This window comes from Vanellus vanellus (assembly GCF_965231255.1).
Source record: "Vanellus vanellus genome assembly, chromosome: 10".
In the NCBI taxonomy this organism is placed as follows: domain Eukaryota; kingdom Metazoa; phylum Chordata; class Aves; order Charadriiformes; family Charadriidae; genus Vanellus; species Vanellus vanellus.
In genome coordinates, this window is record NC_138915.1 from 3,607,704 (window position 1) to 3,630,309 (window position 22,606).

General features: G+C 43.5%; 1 protein-coding gene across 1 annotated transcript in view; it reads left to right on the top strand.

Moving 5' to 3' along the window:
* Window positions 1-4,852: 4,852 nt before the first annotated feature.
* The window catches only part of AMOT (angiomotin), a gene marked incomplete at its 5' end in the record, with an annotated part of 32,630 nt that continues 14,876 nt past the window's right edge, over window positions 4,853-22,606 (top strand). Inside the window, 5 exons of the mRNA XM_082488160.1 lie at window positions 4,853-5,724; window positions 12,247-12,700; window positions 14,555-14,699; window positions 16,099-16,191; window positions 18,886-19,031. Coding sequence (XP_082344286.1) covers window positions 4,853-5,724; window positions 12,247-12,700; window positions 14,555-14,699; window positions 16,099-16,191; window positions 18,886-19,031 — 1,710 coding nt within the window. The remainder of the gene's footprint in view (window positions 5,725-12,246; window positions 12,701-14,554; window positions 14,700-16,098; window positions 16,192-18,885; window positions 19,032-22,606) is intronic.

The window sequence follows — 22,606 nt, forward strand, 5'->3', positions numbered from 1 at the left end:
ATTACTTAGCGAAACTTACTGCTCGAGTTTGAAGTCTGACACTGTCACTGGATTGTTTTGTGTGTGTGACACAAAATTTAGTAGTAAAACTGAAAGTGCTTAACTGTACTCCAGCCCTTTTGAGGTGGTGAACCTGTTCCCATCCCACCTGATGCGTAAGCTAATTAGCTTCTTGGCTAAGCAGTAATTCTGGGCAAGTATGTACAGGCTGTCCTCGCAGGGACTCTTGCATTCCTCTTAGTTTCACAAGCTAAAGAAAGATGCTTCTCTTTGCTTGTGAGGTTATTATTGCTCCATGCAGGTTAATTGAGCTATAGCATTCTAGCCACTCATCAAACAGTGGTGAGTAGCTCACTTGTCTAAGCTTGTTTATTTTTATAATGCTGAAAAATATTTGCATGCTGTACAGAAATGTGCTGCTTTGGTTCCTTACAGCCTGGCAGTATTATAATTTTAAATTCTTCATTAATCTTTCTTCCTCACGAGGGACTGGCAAAGTTCCTGGGCATAATTACATGATGTTTAAGACAGAAGCCTCAGCTACTGAGTTTTTACACAATGCCCTGCAAACATGGGTCTTTTCTTCCTTAAATAGTACCTATGCTACCACCCCTTTTATGCTCATTCTTGATCTCAGCATGGTTACGCGCAACACTATTTGCAATTGCCGTGTTAGTTCTACCAGTTCTAGACTCTGATGTTTTGCTCGAGAACATACAGATATAAAGTGACCATGAGTAATTTCAGACTAGACGTTAGAATAAGGTAGGAAGGTGGTAGAGCTACGAAGCTCAGGGGCAGACTGCAAAATCGGTTCAGCCTGGGCAATCTACCTCACAGTGGTTCCTTGGAACAGAATTGGTTTAAAACTGTCTTTTCCGCTTGAAAGCGAGGTGTTTCTAGGCTTTGTGGTCATGAAGAGTGCATCATCCAATCTATAAGCAAGTACAGTTTTGCAGAGTTGTTGGTAGTCTGAATTCAGCTCTATCCATTGTAACAGATTTAGGCTAAACCCCTAAATATGTCTGTTTAAAATGTCTACAGAACCTATTCCAATTTCCTTCCAGCTCTCTCATAACAACTTTTCCAGTGCACCTCACTAATTTCCATCTTTGGCACACTGAAAACTGAAATTGCTGGAAGAGCCTAACACAAATACAATTTGGTGTCCAAATAAATAACACATGGGCTTCAGTACCGATTGTACTGTTCATTTTTGTGTTTCATTACATAAAAAAGTTAACTCGCTGGTTCTGCCATGAGTTTCCAGCTTGTTCAGAAAGCAGATTCCAGGAATGCTGCCACCCAAGTTAGTTGCACAAGATTTTCTTGGTTAATTAAAAATGACGGGATAAAACTGGAAAAAAATAGGCCTAATGCTAACAGTTTTGAAGAAAGCGGATCTGTTGGCCAGAACATCTTCATATTGTATCTCAGTCCACCTTTTTGTTTTGGATTTCCAGGCTGATTCCTAGTTTACATCCACACTAAAATTAGTAGTAGTCAATTCCAGCAAATACTTTCACTGTGAACTGTGCCCTCTCTTCATCAGATCAGCAGAATAAGCTTGGATGGCTGTGAAGTGAAACTCTGTGTGAAATGGTTGCATACAGAATTACTTCCTCGAACGAGTGAAGGAGTTAAACATGCACAGATTGAATTTGTCTGTTGAGAAAATCTTTAAGGCAGAGAGGCAGAATCTCAAGCTGGGTTGTATCTTTGTATTAAAAAAATAAACAACACCCCCCACCTCCCCCCTTAGATTTTTCCAGTTGAGACAAAAGAAATCTTTGGGTGGAAAGGCAGCATCATATTGCATAATAAAAGCCTTTTAGTGCTCTACTAAAAAGGGTTGCTTAGGGCAACTTTGTTTAAAAAAAAAAAAGAAGAGTCAGTGATGATACTGGTGTGAGGGGGACGAGGAATCCTCAACTTCTGTTGTGCAACACTGGGAAAAGAGGCTAGAAATTGCTCTGGTTATCTGCTATCTTAATGCCCAGTTTAAAGGTTCTTTACTGCATATTTGCTGGCAGCTGTTTTCAATATATCCCTCTCGAGCTAAGTCACCAGTTAAGAATTTGACATTAGATGTTTTTTTCAACCACCATCTTGAAGTACCGTACCACACAACACAGCCCTGTTCTCTCATTAGATATTGTTCATGTGCCTTGAAATTGCTGTTGACACCTCAAGTATTTAACTTGCAGATCTGAGATAACTTTTGTTGGGTGGGGATGTGTGCCATAATAAGACAGAGACAGAAGTATCCACGTCTGCATTCCTTCGCTACATCTGTTCACTTTATTTTTTGCAACATTGCAGGAAATTCAGTTAAATTATACTTCTCAGTGCATATTTTTAATTTCACTGGTTCTGTTTTAATTGCCTGCCCTTAAAGTATAAGCACACCAAGTGCACAAATATGTTCCACTTCTTTTGCGTCGTTTGCCTTTTTCTTTAGGACACCTTCAGTAGTAGATTTAACTGCTTCTCGAATAACACACCTAAATACACATTTTTCTGTGTTCTCCTGATTCTCCCCTCAATGGTTAAAGTTTCTTTAGTGCTTTGCATTCTGAAAGGGAAAAGTAACATAATTAAAGAATGTTTGGGGAATTAGAGCTGTGCTCTGCAATGTATTTCTGGCATATACTTTGTCAGTGTCCTTTTCTTCCCCTCACTTTCCCAGTCTGTGAAATAAAGCTAATATTCGTACACCGATCATTCTCACAGTCGTTTCTGAGGCATAATTTGTTGAAGTTTGTAAAGCATTTGACCATATCGCTTTTCATCAAAGGATTTCTGCTGATATACTTTGAAATATACAGCACCACTGGAAAAGGAGCCATAAGCACAGGGTATCATCATCTGTGCTGCAGCTTTCATTCGTAGCAAAAAATAAAACAATGGAGTTAAAGAATTAGCGGGTTTTAATCACTGTTTCACTTGGAGGCACAGATGGGACAGAGCATTACTTGGCAACATTTAATCTTGGAGCAGAAATTGTCATGATTAAAGCAGCAGCTGGAGTAGATTGCTAGGGACAGGGGGGTTCATTCATCCTAAAGGGATCAAAACTGTTGGGTTCTGGGAGAAAACAAGAAGCTACAAAAGAAAAATCTGAAATATGGGCCAAGGTTTATTATTTCTAGGGTCTCATCTGCTGATTAAAATGATGTTTTCAATGCTTTCCTCAGAATTATTTTGGAAGCGAGGAGAGTATCAAGTGATCTGGCCTACTGAAGAGGAGACTGAAGCCATCTCTGAGTGGAGATTTTGGACTTGCGGGAGGAAGGCTGTGTGTGTGTCCCACATGTGGCAGAACTGCTCCTCCTTACCAAGGAAGTCAAAGTGAAGGAAATAGGTATGTGCCGCTTCAAATAGGATTTCAGAAGAATCGTGTTCCAGGCCATTTAACAGGGCCTGAATTCCTAGTTTGGTGAGGCAGCCTGGAATGAGGTGGATTTTAACTTTCTCCTCATTAATATTGGCAGAAGGGTTCTGTCTGCCTGATGCGTGGAGGCCTGGTGTCACGGGGGTAGACTTCTGCAGGAGGCTGGCCTCAGGGAGGACACTGGGTGGTTGTGGAGACGCAGAACAAAGCAGACCCTTTGGGTCTCCTGACTCCTGCAGTCCATCCCTGGTTCTGCCACGGAACAAACTGTTGGGAGCAAGTTCCCTTTTGCTAAGGGACAACGTTATACAGAAAAAAGGTGTCAAAATAAAGTGCTAGAATACCAACGTGCGTTCTGCTGTCAGGGCAGAGCCACAGTTTAGCCAACAAATAAAGCATACTCTCTATTCTGAACTGTTCCAGCTCAAAAATAGCTCTGCCTTTAGTTAAATGTCTCAAAGGTATCATTAATTTTGGATATTTCAACTCCTGCAAGGCCAATGGGCTTGAGTTTCCATGACAAATTCCTGACTCCACTGGGGGACTGAGTGAAGTGTAATCCCTGTTGGTCACTGACTTAATCTGTATTTAGGATGTGCTTGACATTGGCTCTTTGTATTTCTCTCATTGGTACACAGTGTTTTTTCCTGCCACCCAGAGGTCTTTTTCTGTTCCTTAGATCAGACAACTCTTTTTTCCTCCTCTTGCATTTGCATGCATTCAGCTGATGATATTTAGATGCGTGAGGATTTGGTTGCCTTTGTATAGCAGGAAGTTACAGAGTCCTCACTTGCACCGGTACGTAGGGTTTTCTGCAGCAGGGAGACAAGGTGCTGATCTCACTCAGGGTATTTCATAACTCTAAAAACCTGCTGGCTAACGAGGTATTCATTAATTGCTTTAAGCGATCTAAGCTAAGAGATTTCTTTATTTCCTTTGAAACATATACTATCTAAATAGGCCTCTCTTTTTTTTTTCTTTTCCTTAAAACTGACGAATTGCTGATTTCACCCTTCAATCCTTGTCTGCCTGCAAATAGGGGAAACGTATTTCACTGTTGGTAGCCCTAAGTGTAAAGCAAACAGGTCTTAGGCATTTTTACCATCATCCTGTGAATTATAGGTCGCCTTCCCACCTGAAAGCAGCCTCGCTATCTGAGATATTCGGCATGCATCCCTACAGCTTGTAGTCGATTGATATTCCTATAAATTTGCAAGGCACCTTTCATCACCTTGCGAGGCTTTGCCCCCTGGCATGCAAGTCCTTCTTAGGTCAAGGGCCTTAATGACCCCCATTGTTATGGGAACCTTTGGTAATCTAACCTGCTTTTTTTCTGTATTTCAAGCCTTTGCTCTTAAATGTCTCTTGCTTGATCCACTCAGGCGCTAATAAGCATGTCTCCTTTCCTTAGGTCAAGGGCAGCTTTTACATTCCACCCAAAAGGCACCACAGTTTGAGATGAGGAATTCAGAAGAGCAAGCAGCTACGACAGTTTTACAGCGCCTGCTGCAGGAGCAGCTCCGATACGGAAACCCAAATGACAACCGTAACCTTCTTGCCTTACACCAGCAAGCCACAGGAAATGCCCCCCCTTTCAACAGCACTGGGAGTCCAGCATCTCAGAACGAAGGGCTGAGCTCCCAGGACCACCAGCTTGTGACTCATGCTGCCCGTCAGGAGCCCCAGGGCCAGGAGATACAGGTGGACAACAGCATCATGGAGAAGCAGCTCTCCCCGCGACTTCAGAACAGTGAGGATCTCCCAACCTACGAGGAAGCCAAAGTCCAGTCGCAGTATTTCAGGGGCCAGCCGCATGCTAGCGTTGGGGCAGCGTTTTATGTAACAGGGGTCACCAACCAAAAGATGAGGACTGAAGGGCGGCCCACGGTTCAGCGAGTGAGCCCGGGGAAGGTCCACCAGGATGAAGGACTTAAGGACCTCAAGCAGGGGCACGTCCGCTCCTTGAGCGAGAGGCTGATGCAGCTGTCCTTGGCCACCAGTGGTGTCAAGGCCCACGCGCCTGTCACGAGTGCGCCGCTCTCCCCCCTCTCTCCGCTTTCCCCTCAGCAGTCCAGCGACCCTTATAAAAATTCTGGCTCCAATGAGTTCTACAAGAACTCGGTGCAGCCCCCTTCCCAGCCCAACATGAAAGGAATGGAGCAGCGGGGTCCTCCTCCAGAGTATCCCTACAAAAATGTGTCCACCCCATCTATGAACTGCAAACCTCAGGACTCGGGACATTTCTATAGTGATCATCGCATGAGCCAGCAGGGAAGATCCGATGGGCCTATGATGAGGTATCAACATCCCCCTGAGTATGGGTCAGTCAGGTAAGCAAGATCTTAAAACAACCTCCATAAGATCCACAAAAGGAAGGACAGTATCAAACTCATTCCATTGCCCCTGCTCCTGGGGCAGGTTTTCTTTCAGCAAAGATCCCGTCTTTATTATGTGAGACAACATATTGTGTTCAGCTACCAACTGTGTCTGGAAGGACTGTAACCTGTTTCAGTAGCTTTCCTAGAGAGGCCTGACTCTTTAAAAAACAAAACAAACCATGCAAATTAAAAAAAAAAAAAAACAACCCCAAACCAAGCCAGCTTGATTTTATGGCATGGGGAAGTTTAATGGTGAGGCTCCAGAGCCTTACAAAAGGTCTGCTACAAAAGCCAAAGTTACGGTGTGATTCATTGTAAAACTTGCAGGACTTAAGCTGTTCTTTAGTTATATCTGCCCAGTCAGAAGATTTTTTTTTTAGATATAAACTGCATCTAAATGCTACATAGGAAAGGAGAAAAATAAATGAAAGCAATAATGGTGCAGGTAACAAAAATCACCTGAGCTTCCTTTCGAGTTTCTCAAATTTTATCTTCATTGGACCAAAGTGCAGGAGTGGAAAATGGAGTGTGCTTTGTGCCTCATCCCAGGCTTGCTTGTTTAGCTTTTGCTAATTTTCCTTGCATCATTTGAAATCTCAGCCTGCTCTGGTTTCCTCTAGATAAGGAGCTAGATTTGGCTTGAACCAAACACTGATGTCCGTGTGGGTGAAAATGAAGTTTTATTCAGATGGGCTAAAAATACAGCTTTACTTTACCTGTTTCCTTACCGTCTCATCTCTGTCCAAGACCAGGTGGGACTTGGTACAATGGTTTTGGCCTCGTCTTGAAGCTAAAAGGGTAATACAAAGGAGCAACAGGAGGGCCTTGCTGCATAAGTAAATGGTGAGGTCTCTGCGCGTTTGTGTTTGCACATATTGTGTTGTGTTTTGAAGGGGGCACGAAGAAGAAACCAGTCTGTATTTGGGAACAGAGGCTGAATTTTGGGGAATTTGAATCTTCTCAGAACCTTCCTGAGTCCTGTGGGGAGTTATTTTCAGAGTTTGTCCACCATTGTTTGTGATCTGAAATGACTTCAGCAGCATACAAGCCTGATGAAAAGGCCCTTTGATCTGGCTAAATAAATAATAAAGAGGCCAGGAAAAGGGGAAGTAAAGGGTTTAGGGGGGGTAATGATTGTAGAAGCTCGTTGCAAATGTTTTTGAAAATTCAAAGGCCTCAAATCTCTGTGCACACAGGAAAGGGAAACAGATCCTTGACGGTTACGCTGCATCAGAAATACTCATAATATTACTTATAGTGAATGTGAGACGTAGCCTGCTTGCTGGTTAAGGGAGAGGTATTTGAAAACACGCCAACAGTCAGCTCCTCTAGACAGGGTGATTTTTGTCTGTATTGGATGGATCCTGGCTGCTTTGAAAGAACATGGCAGGGGGAAGAGGGGGGGAGGAGAAAGGTTCAGCTGGCAAGGGTTCCAGTAGGGGAAGCAACTGAAATTTGTCTTCAAAGCATTGGGAATCTAATGAGGTTACTTTTTAACCTAAATAGCTGCACAGAGGAGAGGTTTCCTTTGCAAGCAAATGCTGAAGCAGTAGAACAATTGCAAGACTAATCCATAAATTACAGAGCAGCATAGCAAAGGAAGGGAGCGAGTCCTCTATTCCCCTCCCTCTCCCACACGCTTTAAGAGAAACTGTCGTTTAGACAAGAAACCTTCTGTGTTACTAAAGGTGCAGCTGGGTAATGGTGTGGGGATTTTAAAGGCGTACAACTTTTGGGAGTGCGTTTGCCTGGCACCAGGCAGTGCTAACGAGTGTCTTTGCAGCCTCGCTGGAGTGATAAAGTATTTTCAGAGATCCCAGTTTTCCTGCGCTGCAGCTCTGTGTTTATCGGGATTAATCTGGATTGGTAAATGTGTGCATTTTTTGAACTGTTCGTCAAGGAAACAAAGCCCCTTCTCTCTGCTAGTGAAGCCACACCCTTTTCTGCGGGTTTTTCCCCTCATTGTTCGGGGGAATTTGAGGGTGACCTAACGATGCGGTTAAATAAAACTCGTTGAGCAAGATAAACATTGGGGAATTCACAGCATTCTCATGCTTCACCCTCCCCAGTCTGGGAAAGGAATGGGCTGTGTGGTAAGTTTAAACCAGTCTGCAAACACTTTGCCTCACCTGCTCTTGGGCGGTGTAAGTTTGGGAACACGTATATGTTCATAATGATGTTGGTTTAATGTAAATACTGGGCATGCCGGAGGCATCTGTGCTGTTATTTGGAAATTTTAAAGAAAGTTCAGAAGAGGGCTGGCTGCATGTGAAGCTCCAAAATCCTGTTCTCTCCCTATTATCTCAACTGCGCTTTAGCATTGGTGATGAAGGCAAACCTTCAGGTCTAAGAGGAGAAGGCGGGTGCTGTGGGCTCAGTGTCCTGGGGGGTTGCAAAGTCTCTTGTGGCAGAACAGCGAGAGACGGATGAGATGGGGCAGCGTTTTGGGTGCAGAGGGAGCTCCCTGTCTCTCTGATTCAAGCGCCATCCTCTGTTTGGAGCCCAAATGACTGAGCTCCTGCTGTGGTGATTAATCCCATTGACTTCACAGAAACTTTTTGATAAGGAGGGCTGCAGAATTTGTCCCATAATTAGTAAATCACTTCTGTGCACTGCACTCCCCTGGGCAGCATCAAAGCAGGGGATAATCAGGTATGACTAGGAAGCAGAACAAAAATGCATTGGTTTGATTTCAGCTGTCTAATCAAGCGGAGTCTGCGCCCTCCTGCAGTCGGCGTTTCCCGGTTAGTGCGGGAGGGGTATAGAAGAGAGGGGAACTGTAGCTTCTTGAACACGAAACAGGCGGGAGAAGCTGGGAAGGCAGAAAAAATTTTAACGAGCCAGAGACCTTTCCTGATCTCTTCATTCTTCTGCCCTCCCCACTCTGTTGCTCTACCCGCAGATCTTCTGCGTGACTTGCTGTTTGCAATCCTGGCAGCCTCAGGACTCCTGATGGCTACGTTTGCTTGCAGAGCTGCACTTACTCCATATCTCTGCCTTCATGACTTAAAAGCTAATGTGACCCTTGTAGTTGCAGAACCATAAATCCAGGTTTGTGCTTGGCCCGTGTGGTGTGTTTCTCCGATACGTACCAGGGACTGTAAGGGAAGCAGAAATTCTTGCATGATACGGTCTTCAAGATGAAGTGGCCCTTAAAGTAATGCTTTCAAACTTAAACACTTGTGGGAATTATTGCTCTGAGTCTTTTTACTGCTTTTGGAGTTTTCTGGTCTTTATGACACTGAGGCAAATGGAAGGAGGCTGCGTCATTTTTTTTCCATGTACTTTGAGAGACTTTCTGCATTTTTGCATGAAGTGGTTAGTTCAGATCTAATTTTGATTACTACTGCAGGGTTACCTGAGGACTGATTCTCTCATGGAGGGAAGTTTCTACTACCATTCTCTCAGCAATTCTGTTAGGTGACCCCAATAGTGAATTGTACCTTAAAATTTTGCAGTCTGGCTTAAAAATCTTGAAAAGTCCAGCTGTGTTCATTTACCTTTCTGAATTTCTCAGTCCAAAACTGGTTTACCAGAGAAATAAATTCTGCAATTCTCATGTTAATCTGAGGGATCTCGGAGCCAGGTATTTTGAACCCACAAAATACATATAAGTATTTTATAAGACAAAATTGAGAGTAGTGAGGGTGCTAAAAGATTCTTTGAACACGCATGTAAAAGTTTGCATACAAGGTCTTAAAAGGCCTAGTTGTCACTGTGAGGTTACTAGGATTTTTAGATTTTATTTTTTTTAAGGTAGGATGAATTACTCCAGTTGCATTATCTGGTTTTGCTGGGAATATAAACGCCCCTGTGACATTTTGGAAGCTCTGATGCTGGCGGTAATGTAACAGAACTAGAGGCTCCCAGCTCTCATGTTTTAGCTTGAACCCACAAGATTGGTATGATTACAAGATTATGAGAGGCTTTGGCTGTGAGTGCCAAGATGCTGGAAATCTTGGAAATGTATCTTGTTTAGAAATACTCAGCCATGATTTCCTAGAGTTGTTCTTTACAATAGGTTTAAACAAAAAAAATGTCATTACCGGGCAGGTCAGTACAAAGACTGTCCCTTCAGAATTTAGCTGCTGCTGTTTTTCTTTGGCCATCTTTGTGTTCCTTTCATTAGTGCTCAGGTCCTGCAGAAATGGCAAGATTCTGCCCATGCGTCTCCGATGGCAGAATAACGAGATGCTTTTAGTCTAACAGCTCAAATTTTTAACATTGGGATCTAAATAGTCCTCATTAGGCTTATAATATTAATGCACTGCAATCAATGGAGTAAGTCTTTCTGAGCAACTGCTTCAGGTTGTTTTCAGACTGGAAAGAGAGTATTTTGTAGGTTCAAAATTGGAAAGGTGCTTTTTTCCATCCATGAGGCAGACTGGCAGCATATCTCTTTTGATCTAACCTTTGTACGTCATCATAAATTAAATGTCACAGCAAGGTTATTCCCTAATTGATTATAACATCAAAACAGAGGTGCGTGTCATTAGGTAAAGAATAAGCTCAGAGGCAAGTGATTTCTGAAGATGCAAAGTTTTAATTCTGCACATAACTGGGTGAGCTAAGAAAGGAGCTGGAAACCACCTGAGACAAACCAGAGGACCTTGAGCATGGCATGTGATGGTTTTGCCTCATTCTTCGTTATGAGAACTGCCAAATAAAGGTAATGAACTAAATGCAACGATAAGTAGAGCTGCCCTCCTGGGAGGGAAAGAACCAAATTGTTGCCAGTAAACTGAACATTCCTGTGGAAATGAATTGCACATCCATCTTCTGCATGACCCCTGAGATCCTCACACTGCATATGATCGTTTCTGGGGAAATACAGCTCCTGAAATGATGTTGCTGGCAGGGACCACAGTCACCTGAGCATGAGAAAGAGAGAAACAGTAACTAGAGCAGTAATTATTTGCTTTTTCCTAAGTGACAAAGGGTAGATTTGTTTCCGTGTTAAGGAATTTGAGCATCAGCTTGGAGGTTTCTGTGCACCTTCTCTGCTGTAAAGCAGGGAAAATGAGATGTAAGATGCACGATATTGAAACAGCGAACCCTGTGCTGGGCTGAGAACGTACGAACTCCTACATGCGCTGCCAGACAGATGTGAGTAATGCAGACGTTTCCTCTTTGAACGGGTATGAAGAGTTGATGAGTTCTTTCTGCAGAGAACAGGAAGGATGATGCTGAGTGTTTGTACATCGGCCGAGAAGCCTGTTGTGTAACCCTTTAGTTCCCAGTTCAGCTTCACGCTTGCTGGTGTCACTCACATGCCACTAATGCTCCTGGTGCAGTGGGAGAGCTCTGCTGACGGCTGTCTTGTCCACCCATTACCCCCACTGCACTCAGCAGAGCAAGCGCGTAGGGTCCTTCCTGTGAATGCGGGCAACCACGGGGGTATTCTGTAGCAGCTATGGCCAGGTGGAACAACAGCATGTCCTTTTCCAGCTGCAGGGTTGAACTACATCCCAAAGGGTGGGAAATTTTATCAGAGGAACCAGGAGTATTTCAGAACACGTTGAACTGCCAGACTGGGTCTGCACCGGGCTGAGGTCTGTGCTTAAGAAGAGACTGGCTGCAGCACGCAGAGGGAGTGACTTCAGCTGTTAGAATAAAGAACATCCAGAGAAGTTAAAGGTTGAATGTCTTTGGAGGAGGAAGCAAAACCTGCCTCCTGAGGTCATCCGAGCACGATAAATCCGCACAATCTTCTAAGAGAGATTTCTTACTTGGCTAATGTAGCAGAAGTTGAGCTGGGGATCTCCAGCGCCTGGGAAATGTGAACTGGTGTATCTTGGAGTTAGTTCAGTGATAGATTCAAGCATGTAGTATATTGCTAGACCTGTCTTTGGTATGCTATAAAAGTTATTGTTAGGAGCAGTAAACATACCTACTGCATAGGACTGAGGGTGGTTCTGAATCAAGAGGCTGCTTCTGACTCTCAGGCTGGTTTTCAGATCCTTTAACTGTCTCATTTGACCAGGCTGCAGCTTGTTGGGTGACTCTTCAGTCGGTGGTGCTGGCATAGAGCTAAGCATGGAGCTTAGCCGATCCCTTTAACTCTGTATCCTGAATTGCAGAAGAAAATTCATTGTTTTCTCCATGAGAGATGGCACATTTCAGGACAGAACAAGTGAGCCCATTCCTAATAGTCCTCAGTTTAGCCGTTTTATCTACAAAGTGTGGAGAAAAATTATAAAAATAATTTTGGTCAGTAGTTGTTGATGGATTTTCTCATAGTATTGCTGTACAAAATAGACTCAAGAGGAAAAAGACCTTTGTACATTTAGAATATGTTTTCTGATAATAGTTTGATTTTGAAGCATTATAAAAATGAGAAAAACCTCACATATGAGTCTTCTGTGTGGGAAGACCTGTGCTTAGGAACTACACAGGTCATCCTGTGCCTTGTCACTGGGCTTGTGCACCATCTTCTGCATGACTGTGATGGAGCTTCTGCTCTCTGTTTTCCAGGCAGAACCCAGATGTGCAGCTGCAGTTACAACAGAGACCACCTCACCATCACAGCCCAACTTCTTCCTTGACATCCCTGGGATCTTTGACTTTGCTTCAGTCTCCGCCACCATCCAGGCTGTCCCCTTCCCAGCATCAGCAACCTCTGACGCCAAGCCAGGGAGATCCTGGCCTTCTGCCACGGACCCAGCAGCCATTCTTGTCAAACCAAGTCCATCAGGGAGATCTGTACCGACTATGCCAGCCCTTCCTAGGCCCGCAGCAGCAGCAAGGCGATTCCTATTCAGTAATGTCCCGGGCTCAGCAGATACCTTCCCCATATCAGCAGATGCAAGTAGACCCTTTTGCCATAGTTTCCAGGGCCCAGCAGATGGTGGAAATCCTGTCAGAAGAGAACCGGTCTCTACGACAGGAGCTGGATGGGTGTTATGAGAAAGTAGCCCGGCTGCAGAAGGTGGGTGTTTTTGGATAGCAGGCACTCTCCTGTGTCTAGTGTCGTCCTTAATTGAATCATCTAGTCTGCAGCTGTTGCATTCCTTGCTTAAGGGATTGATTATCTACTTTAGAGTCTTTTATATGCAGATTGATTAGTCTGTATCCTGTCCCTTTGGGCAGCAGCTTAACTTTGTCAGAAGATAGAATCAAAGCCTTCAGTTTTATTCTAACAGCTCATTGGCCACGCTCAAAAGAGTATCCTCATCAGCTGTCTTGAAGAGGCTGACTGCTTGGCTTGCTTGGTTAAATTAAAGTTAGTGTTCTTATGTCCAGGACAGCAGCAAGCTTCATTTTCCCATGAGTCTAAAAGACTTTAGAGACTGCAGGAAGGGCCTTTTTGGAATGACATGAGATCATAGTCACTCAAGGAGGCAACAGGGGACACTGCTACAAACTGGTTGGCAGGACAGTGTGCAAGGCAAGTACTGCTGCTATGGCTACGTTAAAGACATTTGGACTGCAGGACTGAAACTAACACTTCTTTTGTCAATCTCTCAATACCACACAACTTCCATGAAGACTTAATATCTTGTTTTGGATCGAGCTATTTGCCACCTTTGGCTTTATTTGAAACAAGTAATGTTAAGTGATGCTAAAATATTAAAAAAAAAAAATTCCCAGTGAGATGCATCATTAATGTGTACGTGTAGAGAGGTGTTCTCAATTGCAGCCTCATAGAAATAACTTCTTGATGACCAGTGGTTTAAAGCTGGGCAGCAGGTCAGCTTTGCTTTTGCCTTGCAGCTGTGAAAAGGCTGATTCTACTTGCAATTTAGGACTTTGTGGCCCTTGCTGTGCTCTTTGCACTGAGCAGTCTCCAGGGCCATAAAAATGTGTGGCTGCTTAAAACACTTGTTTGAGTTCAGGTGACCAGTGTTGCTTCCCACACTCATTTGTTCCCTGTGTTACCTCTTTCCAGGGACATATGTTCGTTTTGTTGTAATTTTTTTTGGAAGGTTCCTGGCCAGGAAATGCTTTAGAGAAATGTTTGACGGCTTCCTGATAATGAAAGAAGGATAAAAATGCACTTCCCTCCACCCCCCTGTTGATCACTTGCTGTAGACAGTGCTGGTGGGGTTTGCTATTATGTGGAATACTTGCTATTATGTGGAATAGCAATGCAAACCATGCCTACTAAGGAGAGTTAGAAGGGAATCTCCTCCTCTGGGTGATCAGAGAAGCTTTACACTGAAGGCTAGAAGGAAGGATAAAGCATATTTTACTGCAAATGTTTCCCTCACCCCATTTAGTAAATTGAATAGTTAAAAGCACAACTAAGTTGAGAAATGTAAAATGTAGGAGGTTTTAAACATCAGGAGGTTTTACTGTGAAATTTGGACCATAACAATTATGGACCTGCAGAGTTGATCAGTAATGCAAGATCTGCTGCTGGCATTTTTTTAGCATAGTTTTGTCTGCCTTTCTTGTTTTATTTTACTTACTCAACTTGATATTCCATGAGCTATTTATATAAACGCTTTTTGCCCAAACTAACAGTAGTGCCAAACTGCCCCAGTCTTAGGAAAAAAGTAGATGACACTTGCGCTTCTTCAATTTGTTTTATCTATGCTCTAATCATCTTGGGGAAACAGAGGTAGAGTCTGGAAGGAGAGTCCAGATCTTCATTTCAGTCATTGGTAATCTTTATACCGAAGGATCCATCACAAACCTGAGACTGTTGTTTTACTTAATATATAGGTGTAGGTTCCTTTCAGTATAGAAAACGAGAGAGGGAGTGATCTCCTTTCTGAGACTGAACGAAAAGAATTGTTAGTGATAAAGTAGTAAGTGCTTGTTTTCACTTCCACTGCAGCTGGAAACAGAAATTCAGCAAGTTTCAGAGGCGTACAAAAACCTGGAGAAATCATCCTCTAAGCGAGATGCCCTGGAAAAGGCCATGAGAAACAAGCTGGAAGGAGAAATTCGTAGGCTTCATGATTTCAACAGGGATCTAAGAGGTGAATGAAGTAAAACTTCTATTCTTCAATACTGTTTTTTTTATTGTTATGCTTACTTGGCAGGACAGTGTTTTGCTGCAGAATTCACTGTGTCTGGTGACACAACTAGACTATGACAGGATGCTCAGTTACATTCAGTACTCGGAGATCTTAAACGCTTGCTGGAAGTATGGAAAAGACAGGTTTCGGAGAGTGCTGTAGTCTCTCATTTCCAGCCTGTTTCTCATTGAGCAGAAACATGTGATAAGTCAAATACTGTAAACCAGATGCAAGCCTGGAATTCTTTCTTGTCTTATATCCTAGACACAATTTGTACAATTTGTTCAGTTTATACAAATGAAAAGACGTTTTGCTGACTGCCTAATCCCACACCAGGCATGTTCGCTTTATTTCCTGTCCAGTGACCCTTTTGCACTGACATACAAACTGCAGACTGTCTGTTCTTCCTGAAGGTCTTGTCATTCCTTATCAATGTAGGCATCTGGTTTTTTGGATCTCCCTTCCTTTTCCACAGTGAGATGTTATTAGTGTCTGGTTCTTGCTCAGTGGCTGAGGCAGTAGGATGGCTGGCAATGGAGAGTGGTGTTGAATGGTATTTGACCTTAATGTGGGTCAAAGTTTAAGCATTAGTTTGAAAGGTGAAAAACACCTGCAATTTGAGATGTTTAAAGGTGCACAATCGGGCTTTTAAATTGTAAGTTATTTTTTTATGAAAGCCTTCTGATTGTCCTACATGTCATCTGCTCTGACTCTCCTAGTCTCTCACTAAGACTGTGTTCCCAGAAATTGTTTTGCATCTAAGAAGTAAGGCCATACAGTGCCCAGTGCCATCGAGAAGAACAGTACATAAAGGCCTGCATGAAATCATCGTATTCATGATAAAACACAGCATAAACATTTCATTCTTATTTTCATAGACTGATAGAAATTTCTAACAGCCTGCAGCAGCAGAACTGTTTAGCTGTGCTTAGGGTTTTACACTTTAGGGAAAAGTCAGGTAATTGGACAGCAGTGATTTAATCTTCTAACTGTTAAGATTTAGTGGAGAATTATAAGGGAATCTTTTAATTGCATGGTGAAATTTATTCGGGTGGAAAAAATAAGGTGCCTTAACATCTGTAAAAATTGAAAAAATAAACTTAGGTGTTATAATTGTTTAAAGTCATTTTATTGGAACTTTATTTAACTCCTTTTTGTCTCCTTGAGAATATTTTCTCAAGGACATAATTAGAAACATTTCAAAAGGGAGTGTCAGCTTCTGATAGGCTTTTTACTTTTGGCTGTGTAGAATTAGGAGATCTGTTCCCCTAGCTTGCATTAGAAATGTCCTGAGCAGATGTGACTTAATGCTTGAAAGATTTTAATTATTTAGTGTTCCTTTTCTTGAAACATTTTGCAGAACGTATGGAGACGGCCAACAAGCAGCTTGCAGAGAAGGAATTTGAGGGGTCTGAAGACAATCGGAAAACCATTTCTCAACTCTTTGCACAAAGTGAGTTATGCAGTCATTGTGGGTCAGTAGAAATGCTCCAGTTGTCCTGGGAAGGATAACAATGCGGCAGGTTAGCCTAGTTCAAATCTGTCGGTTTTCTACTGGGACAGGAATCGGGGCAGTGACAGCTCAAAACTGGCAGTGGAGAAAGGAGGAGGGATTCAAGAATTCCTTTTCTGTCAGTATGTAAAGTTTATCTGATGGCATTTATTAGAGATTTTGGAGCAAATGTAGTTTGCCATTAAACTGTAAAATTAGTCTTTACCCCATAATGTACCAGATACTTTGTCTACTTATTTTGTCCTCTGAAAGCTTTGGAATTAAACCTTTCCAGGCTGACAAGAGTCCTGGCGTGAGTTAAGGCCAGTGGAACTGGAACCTCGTAGGTCTCCTATCTCTTTCCTCTTTAATTTGTCACTGCCCTATCCAGTTCAGCAAAAATAAAGGGGATGAACACTGCCTGCAGTATGCTGGGCTGGGTAAGGGTCATGAATGCAGTCCACAGTAGTGGATTTATCACAAGGCAAACCAAAATGACGGATGTGAAATGTTGCTTTTCCTTTGTACTGAAATGTCTTGAGGCTGACGGCAGCAAGCCAACTTCTCTGTCATCCCATAGTGTACTCCACCCTTCTGACAATGCTCACTTTTCTCCAATTGTTATATAAAAAGGTAATGCAATAAAATTGCAAAATAGAGATTTTCTGTGGTGTAACACATGCTGCTTCTACTCTGACAAATGTTGGTATCCCTCTCTTGTGTTGTCTTTAGCTTATTCCTTGTGGCTTACGGTGCAAGCAGATGGCTGTCAGGGTGTGAATCAAAAACTCCTAGTGGTAGTGGAAAGTCTGAGAGTTTAGTCTTGCATTCAGACTGGCTGGGTGGACTTTGAGGTTCATAGGTTCACCCAGAGACGTGGGAAGGTCAAAGCTGTGAGGCCTCACATTCATTTTCTCCTTTTGGATGAACATGAAAACCATATTGCTACATTTCATCAGTCCCAGCATTTCTAGGGGTGCTGTAGGCACTTGTCAAGTGAAGCAGTACTTGTTTGGGGAGAAGTCTGGAACAAAACCTCCAAAAGCCTCCCTGCAAGCACTTACAGATTAGCAAACAGACTGCTGGCACTGATTGATACCTGCTGGCATAATGCCACCCTGTCTCATCCCTGCCCATTTTCTGCAACACATTTTAACGTGCTGACACTGTCAGCAACTTATTTCCTGGGTGGAGGAGAAATACTGGGATGGGAAAGATGGGGAAAAGAATAGGCAGGTGGTGACATTAGCCTTTGTCCTCGTGTCTTATGTCACAGACTAGCTCTGAGTTGCAGTCAGGGTTTGCTCTGCGGAGTTCTGGGTGCTGTTGGTGGACAGGTTTGTTTTGCAACCTGTGTGTGGGCTGCGTTGATTCCCTAGCAGAAGGGAATCTTTAGCTACTCCGAGTTGCTAAAGCTTTGCTCCTGGCTCTCTGCTGGCAGAAGAAAAGGAATAATTGTGGTCCTGTAAATATAGTTATGCACATGCTTGCACAAACGGGCCTGTGTACTACTCCATATGCAGTCTCTCCTAACACCCAGGATCTAGTTCCTGTTTTTCAAGCCTTCCACTCCTTGTCCTCATTCCTTTGTCGTGGGATGTTGGTTTCTGGAATGCAGTTTCTCTGGTGTCATCAGTGCTGGGTGTAGATCACTCCAGGGAGTATTCTGTGGTTATGTATCCAGCAAGTGTGCTAATGTTATCATTGTAGCTGGTTGGCTTGAGCTGGGAATGACAACATATACAGAGGACATCATCTCTGTGTTGTGGCTTTGCTTTACACCCCTGTGTGATAATTTCTCCAGTCCCCAATTATTTTATCCTATTTATTTTTTTTTATGAAGGCAGTTGCCCTGTTCCTGAAACACACAGCGTAGCTGTTCCCACTAGGTCCAGCTCTTTCTGGAGGGCAGCAGAAAAGGACTGGCTGCTGTGCTTGGGGTGGCTTTAAAGCATTAGATGTGGACTCTCGGTGCTGGGGAAAAGGCTTTCTCTAACTGCAGATCTGCTTTGAGCACTGACAGGACAGATAAATGTGCCTCAGTTCTGGTCCAGGGGGTCGTTTTTAAGGGCAGTAGAGGAAGACTGAGGAGTTCTCATTGCTCACTTGTTTTCTGACTCCTCTGATGGTACTGTAAGCAAAGTGGGATGACAGAGTATTACTTTGAGAAGGAGGACGGCTGCCCCAGGCAGAAGATCCTTCCTGTTTGTGGGGTCAGTGTGAAAAAAAGGAGCACAAGTTTTTCAGGTACAGAAGTCTGCCATCTCCTCTCCCCAGCCCGGAATATTAAAATTACCCAGTTTGTTTTCCACTGCTGAAAGCTCAGAGGTAAAGAGGTGCCAAGTTTCACTAACCATCTGCATAATCAGGGGAAATTTCCTAACTGTACTGAGTGATGCACCTTCTATTCCTTCTCACTAGCATTGTGGCCCATTGTTACTTGAAGGTGCCATGCTTGTTTTTCAGGGCAACAAGTCCTTCTCTTCCTTGAAAGCCATGTACTTTTTTTTTCTTTCCCCCTTAGCACTAGATTTGCATTCTCTCTCTTGTGAGAAGCTCCAGTACAATCTTTCCTTCACCTCCGGAGTGAAAGCCTCCTGAGAGCTGGGTAGAGATGAGCGCTGTCCATTGATAACTCTCACTTTGTTTTGATAGACAAAGAAACACAGCGAGAAAAAGAGAAACTGGAAATAGAACTGGCTGCTGCACGCTCCACCAATGAGGACCAACGAAGGCACATCGAGATCCGAGACCAGGCCTTGAACAATGCTCAGGCCAAAGTGGTGAAACTGGAGGAGGAGGTAAGGATGCTGGGAGAGAGAAATTAGGGTAGCTTGGGTTCCAGTAAAAGTGACTGTGGGAATGAGTCTGTCTTGTTCAAACTATAAGGAAGCCTGCTTGCTTCAAAGCTGTTTATATCAGCTTAGCTTTGTGTTGGTTCGCTAAACCACTGAACTGCGCACAGATAAGCCACAAATCTGTATTTCCTTGGAAGTGCTTTTGTCTAAGTAGCCATGTCTCGTTTTCTTTTTGTTTCAACTGATAAAAGTGGGCTGGAACTGAAATCCCAGCCCTGGCAACCTCCTGAACTTGGCAGAAATTCAGATCTGGATGAACTTTTAACTAATATCAAATGAATGCAGCTTGTCCCCTTGCCAGGTGTTCCACTTACACCAGGTTATCGTGGCACACAGTGCAGATCGCCGTATGTGGCCAGCGTTTGTAATAAGCTGGGCATGACCTTGGTTGTTTTCTCTCCCTTTTCTCCCAAGAGGGGATAAAGCATTTGAGCTGCTTAACTGGGCAGCTTTCACAGCATTTTTTTTTTTTGTAGCCTTGTCCCTGCCACTCACACATGGCTCTCACCTCGCTTCCCTTCTGCGTCATAGTGCCGTCCTCTTTCCTCCCGCCTACTCCTTTCCTCTCAAAGGCTCCATTTCCCACTCCCAGCCTCTGCTTCCTTTACTCCTACTCTTCCTCCATAGAGAGCCTCTGGAGGAAATCTCATGGCCAAGCACATTTCCTCCACTGCAGATTTGTTCTCTTCTTCAATTCTGCCGTATTCCTCCCTACTAGCACTCAACATCACTCTCAGTTGAGCGCTGTGCCTGTATCCACCTGCATCTTGCTGTCTTCAGAGACTTTCCTCAAACCCTCCCCTTTTCTGCTTCTGCTGCTCTCTCTGTTCAGGATCCCATTGTGCCAAGAGAGGAGGAACGACCAAATACAAATTGAACATCCTCCTATTTTGTCTTGTGTACCTTCCTCCTCTCCCAGGTACGGATGTAGCTGCCTTCTAAATTTTAGCCTGCTCATCTCTAAGCTCTATATTTGCCTCAATAGCCCTTCCCCTGAACCTTCCTGTGTTTCTTTCCCTGATGTCCTTAATTTTTGCCCCTTGCACTACACTTCTTTTAATTTCTTCAGCTTCATGGAAGCCCTCCCTCAGTCTCTCCCCTCCTGGATCCGCTCTGCTCATTCAGGATGTTGTTGCAGTGTCACCTGCCATCATTCCTTATTAGCTTTTCTCCCTGGTGCTTCAGGGAGACTTTCCCCGCATCAAATTCAGGCAGTTCCTCTTTGCTTTCCAGGCCCCTCATGGTTTACCCAACCATATTTCTCTTCTCCCGTTGTTGTTGAAAGGATATCTTCTACCTTCGTCCTTCTCAATTTCCAACCACCCCTTCTTCCCCACCCCAAACAAGCGCTTCTGTGCTTTCTCCCAGACTGTCCTCCCCTTCACTGCAAACACTGGCAAGGCCACTTTGAAGTATCCCTTGCTGTGGTGCTCACGACATGGTTGGCAGAGGGTAGGCCACAGTGCATGCTAACCCAGAGACTGTCCATTTGGCCTGCCCTCCGTGTGGGTTTCCTCCTGTTGTCTCCAGTCCCAGACTCAGGCTGTGAGCTTTGAGGGCAGGGAGCTTCCATTTGTACAGCACTTAACATCACCAGGCTGGGGTCCGTCACTGGGGAACCAGGTCCTTTGCAATACAAATCATAATAACAAAAAAAGAAGAAAGGAGTCAGATGAATGCGTAAATATCACTGGCCACACTCAGCCTTGTGCACAGTTGACGAGTCCATTGATTTCACTAAAACTGCAGCATCTCCTGGCAAGGCTGACTTGCACCTCTGTTGCTCAGGGGGACAGGGAGCTGTAGGTTATAGGGCAATTTAAACATGACGTGATTCTTTTGGGTTCTAAAACTATTCTGTCATTTAATCCTGTAATGTATTGGAGCTCTTTGGCTTCCATTCAGATTTCAGCACCTTATTACACTGAAAGTCTGATGAGTGACTTACTTTAAGTACACAGGACATCCGTGTGGCTTCCCTGGAACTATTCATGTGCTCGGACTCAACGTGTAGAGGTGCTGCGATCAGCCGGGGCCAGCGCACACAGCACTCCGCAAGGTCGAACCTCTGTGTAGGCACTAATGCGAGGCTCCCTCGCATTAAAGTTGAACCCTTTAGTGGTAATAATAATTGTATGTTTTCTTTTCAAAGACCTCTCTTATTTTACTAGAATAATTGGGTTCAGTGTTGCTGCAAAGTATTTCTGCCTAGTTAGAATAGTAAAATAGGTGAATAACTGTGGGCTAGATTGTGTGATAGCTTAAAAAACACACGTATGCTGATATAGAGTGAAATGCCCTGCATGAGGGCTTGTGATCATTTGCATCCAACCTTTGCTCGAATCCCAGGGTGCGCAGGAAGTGCCACCCTTCCTGTTGTAGATAAATATGGAAGTGTCTCAGTCAGGGAGCAGGAATTAACTCTGCTTTTTCCTAGAGGTGAGGGGGAATAAAGGGAAACAGAAGGGGTAGAGAGTCACTTTTGCAGGTTTCCCAAATCACTTTTTAATGAAATACTTAGGATTATAAAGCATTTGTTGCCTCATTAGTATTAAATTGTGGGAACTTCTCAAATCCCCAAGCTGTTTGGTAACTTTCCGAAAGACAGCCAAGCAAGCTGTTCAGCGCTCAGGGCACCGTTTAGAAGGGACTGTAAATGTCAGCCTTCAGTGACCGAGACATACGAACAATTTTGTCAATTATTTATTTTATTCCTGCCATCTTAATCTGAGTTACTAGTCCCTGTAATTGTCAGGAATTTCTAAACTGATCTTGCAGAAGAGGGTGGGGATTCTTACACTAAGGTTTGGCAGCCACTCTGGCTCCAGGCCTGAGGGGGGTGTGCATATTTCAGTTGTTGCATCCTGTAATGTAAGTTTTCAGCTTTTTTTTTTTTTTCCCTTCCGTTTCGACTTCCTATTAAGCAGAGTTACTCTGCGTTATATGCACCAGATCCTTTATAAAAGGAATATTTCCGTTCTAATGAGAGCTATAAGCCATATATTGCTACAGCTGAATTTAAATGTTGCATTGGAATGGAAACTTCCAGATTCTTTTTAAAATCCTTTGCCTGAATTGCCAGTTTGGACTAAACCACCCATCTGTAAAATGTAGATACTTGTCTACTCCCATGGAGCTTTGAGAGCTTTTATTGGATTTTAGCATCCAAGTTAGAGGGAAGGAAGAGATAAAGGGACAGTAAATGTGATGGAGAAAAGAATGATCTTGGAGATACAGAGGTATAGTGTGAAGTAGTTGGAAGTAACAGTAGACATTCGCGGAATACTTTCCCTGGTCTGATAGCAGGGGTGAAATGACTCTTCAAATAGAACAAGCTGCCATTAAAGTTTTCGATAGTGTGGAGTTTATTTCTGCAAAGTGCTAAAAAGGGTGAGTGATCATGAGTATTTAAAGCAAACTTAAATATGTCTATGAACGGGTTTGCTAAGTATGTATACGTTTTCTACGCAATATTGAAACTTCACTACTTCTCTACATAAAGATACCCTGGTTTTAGC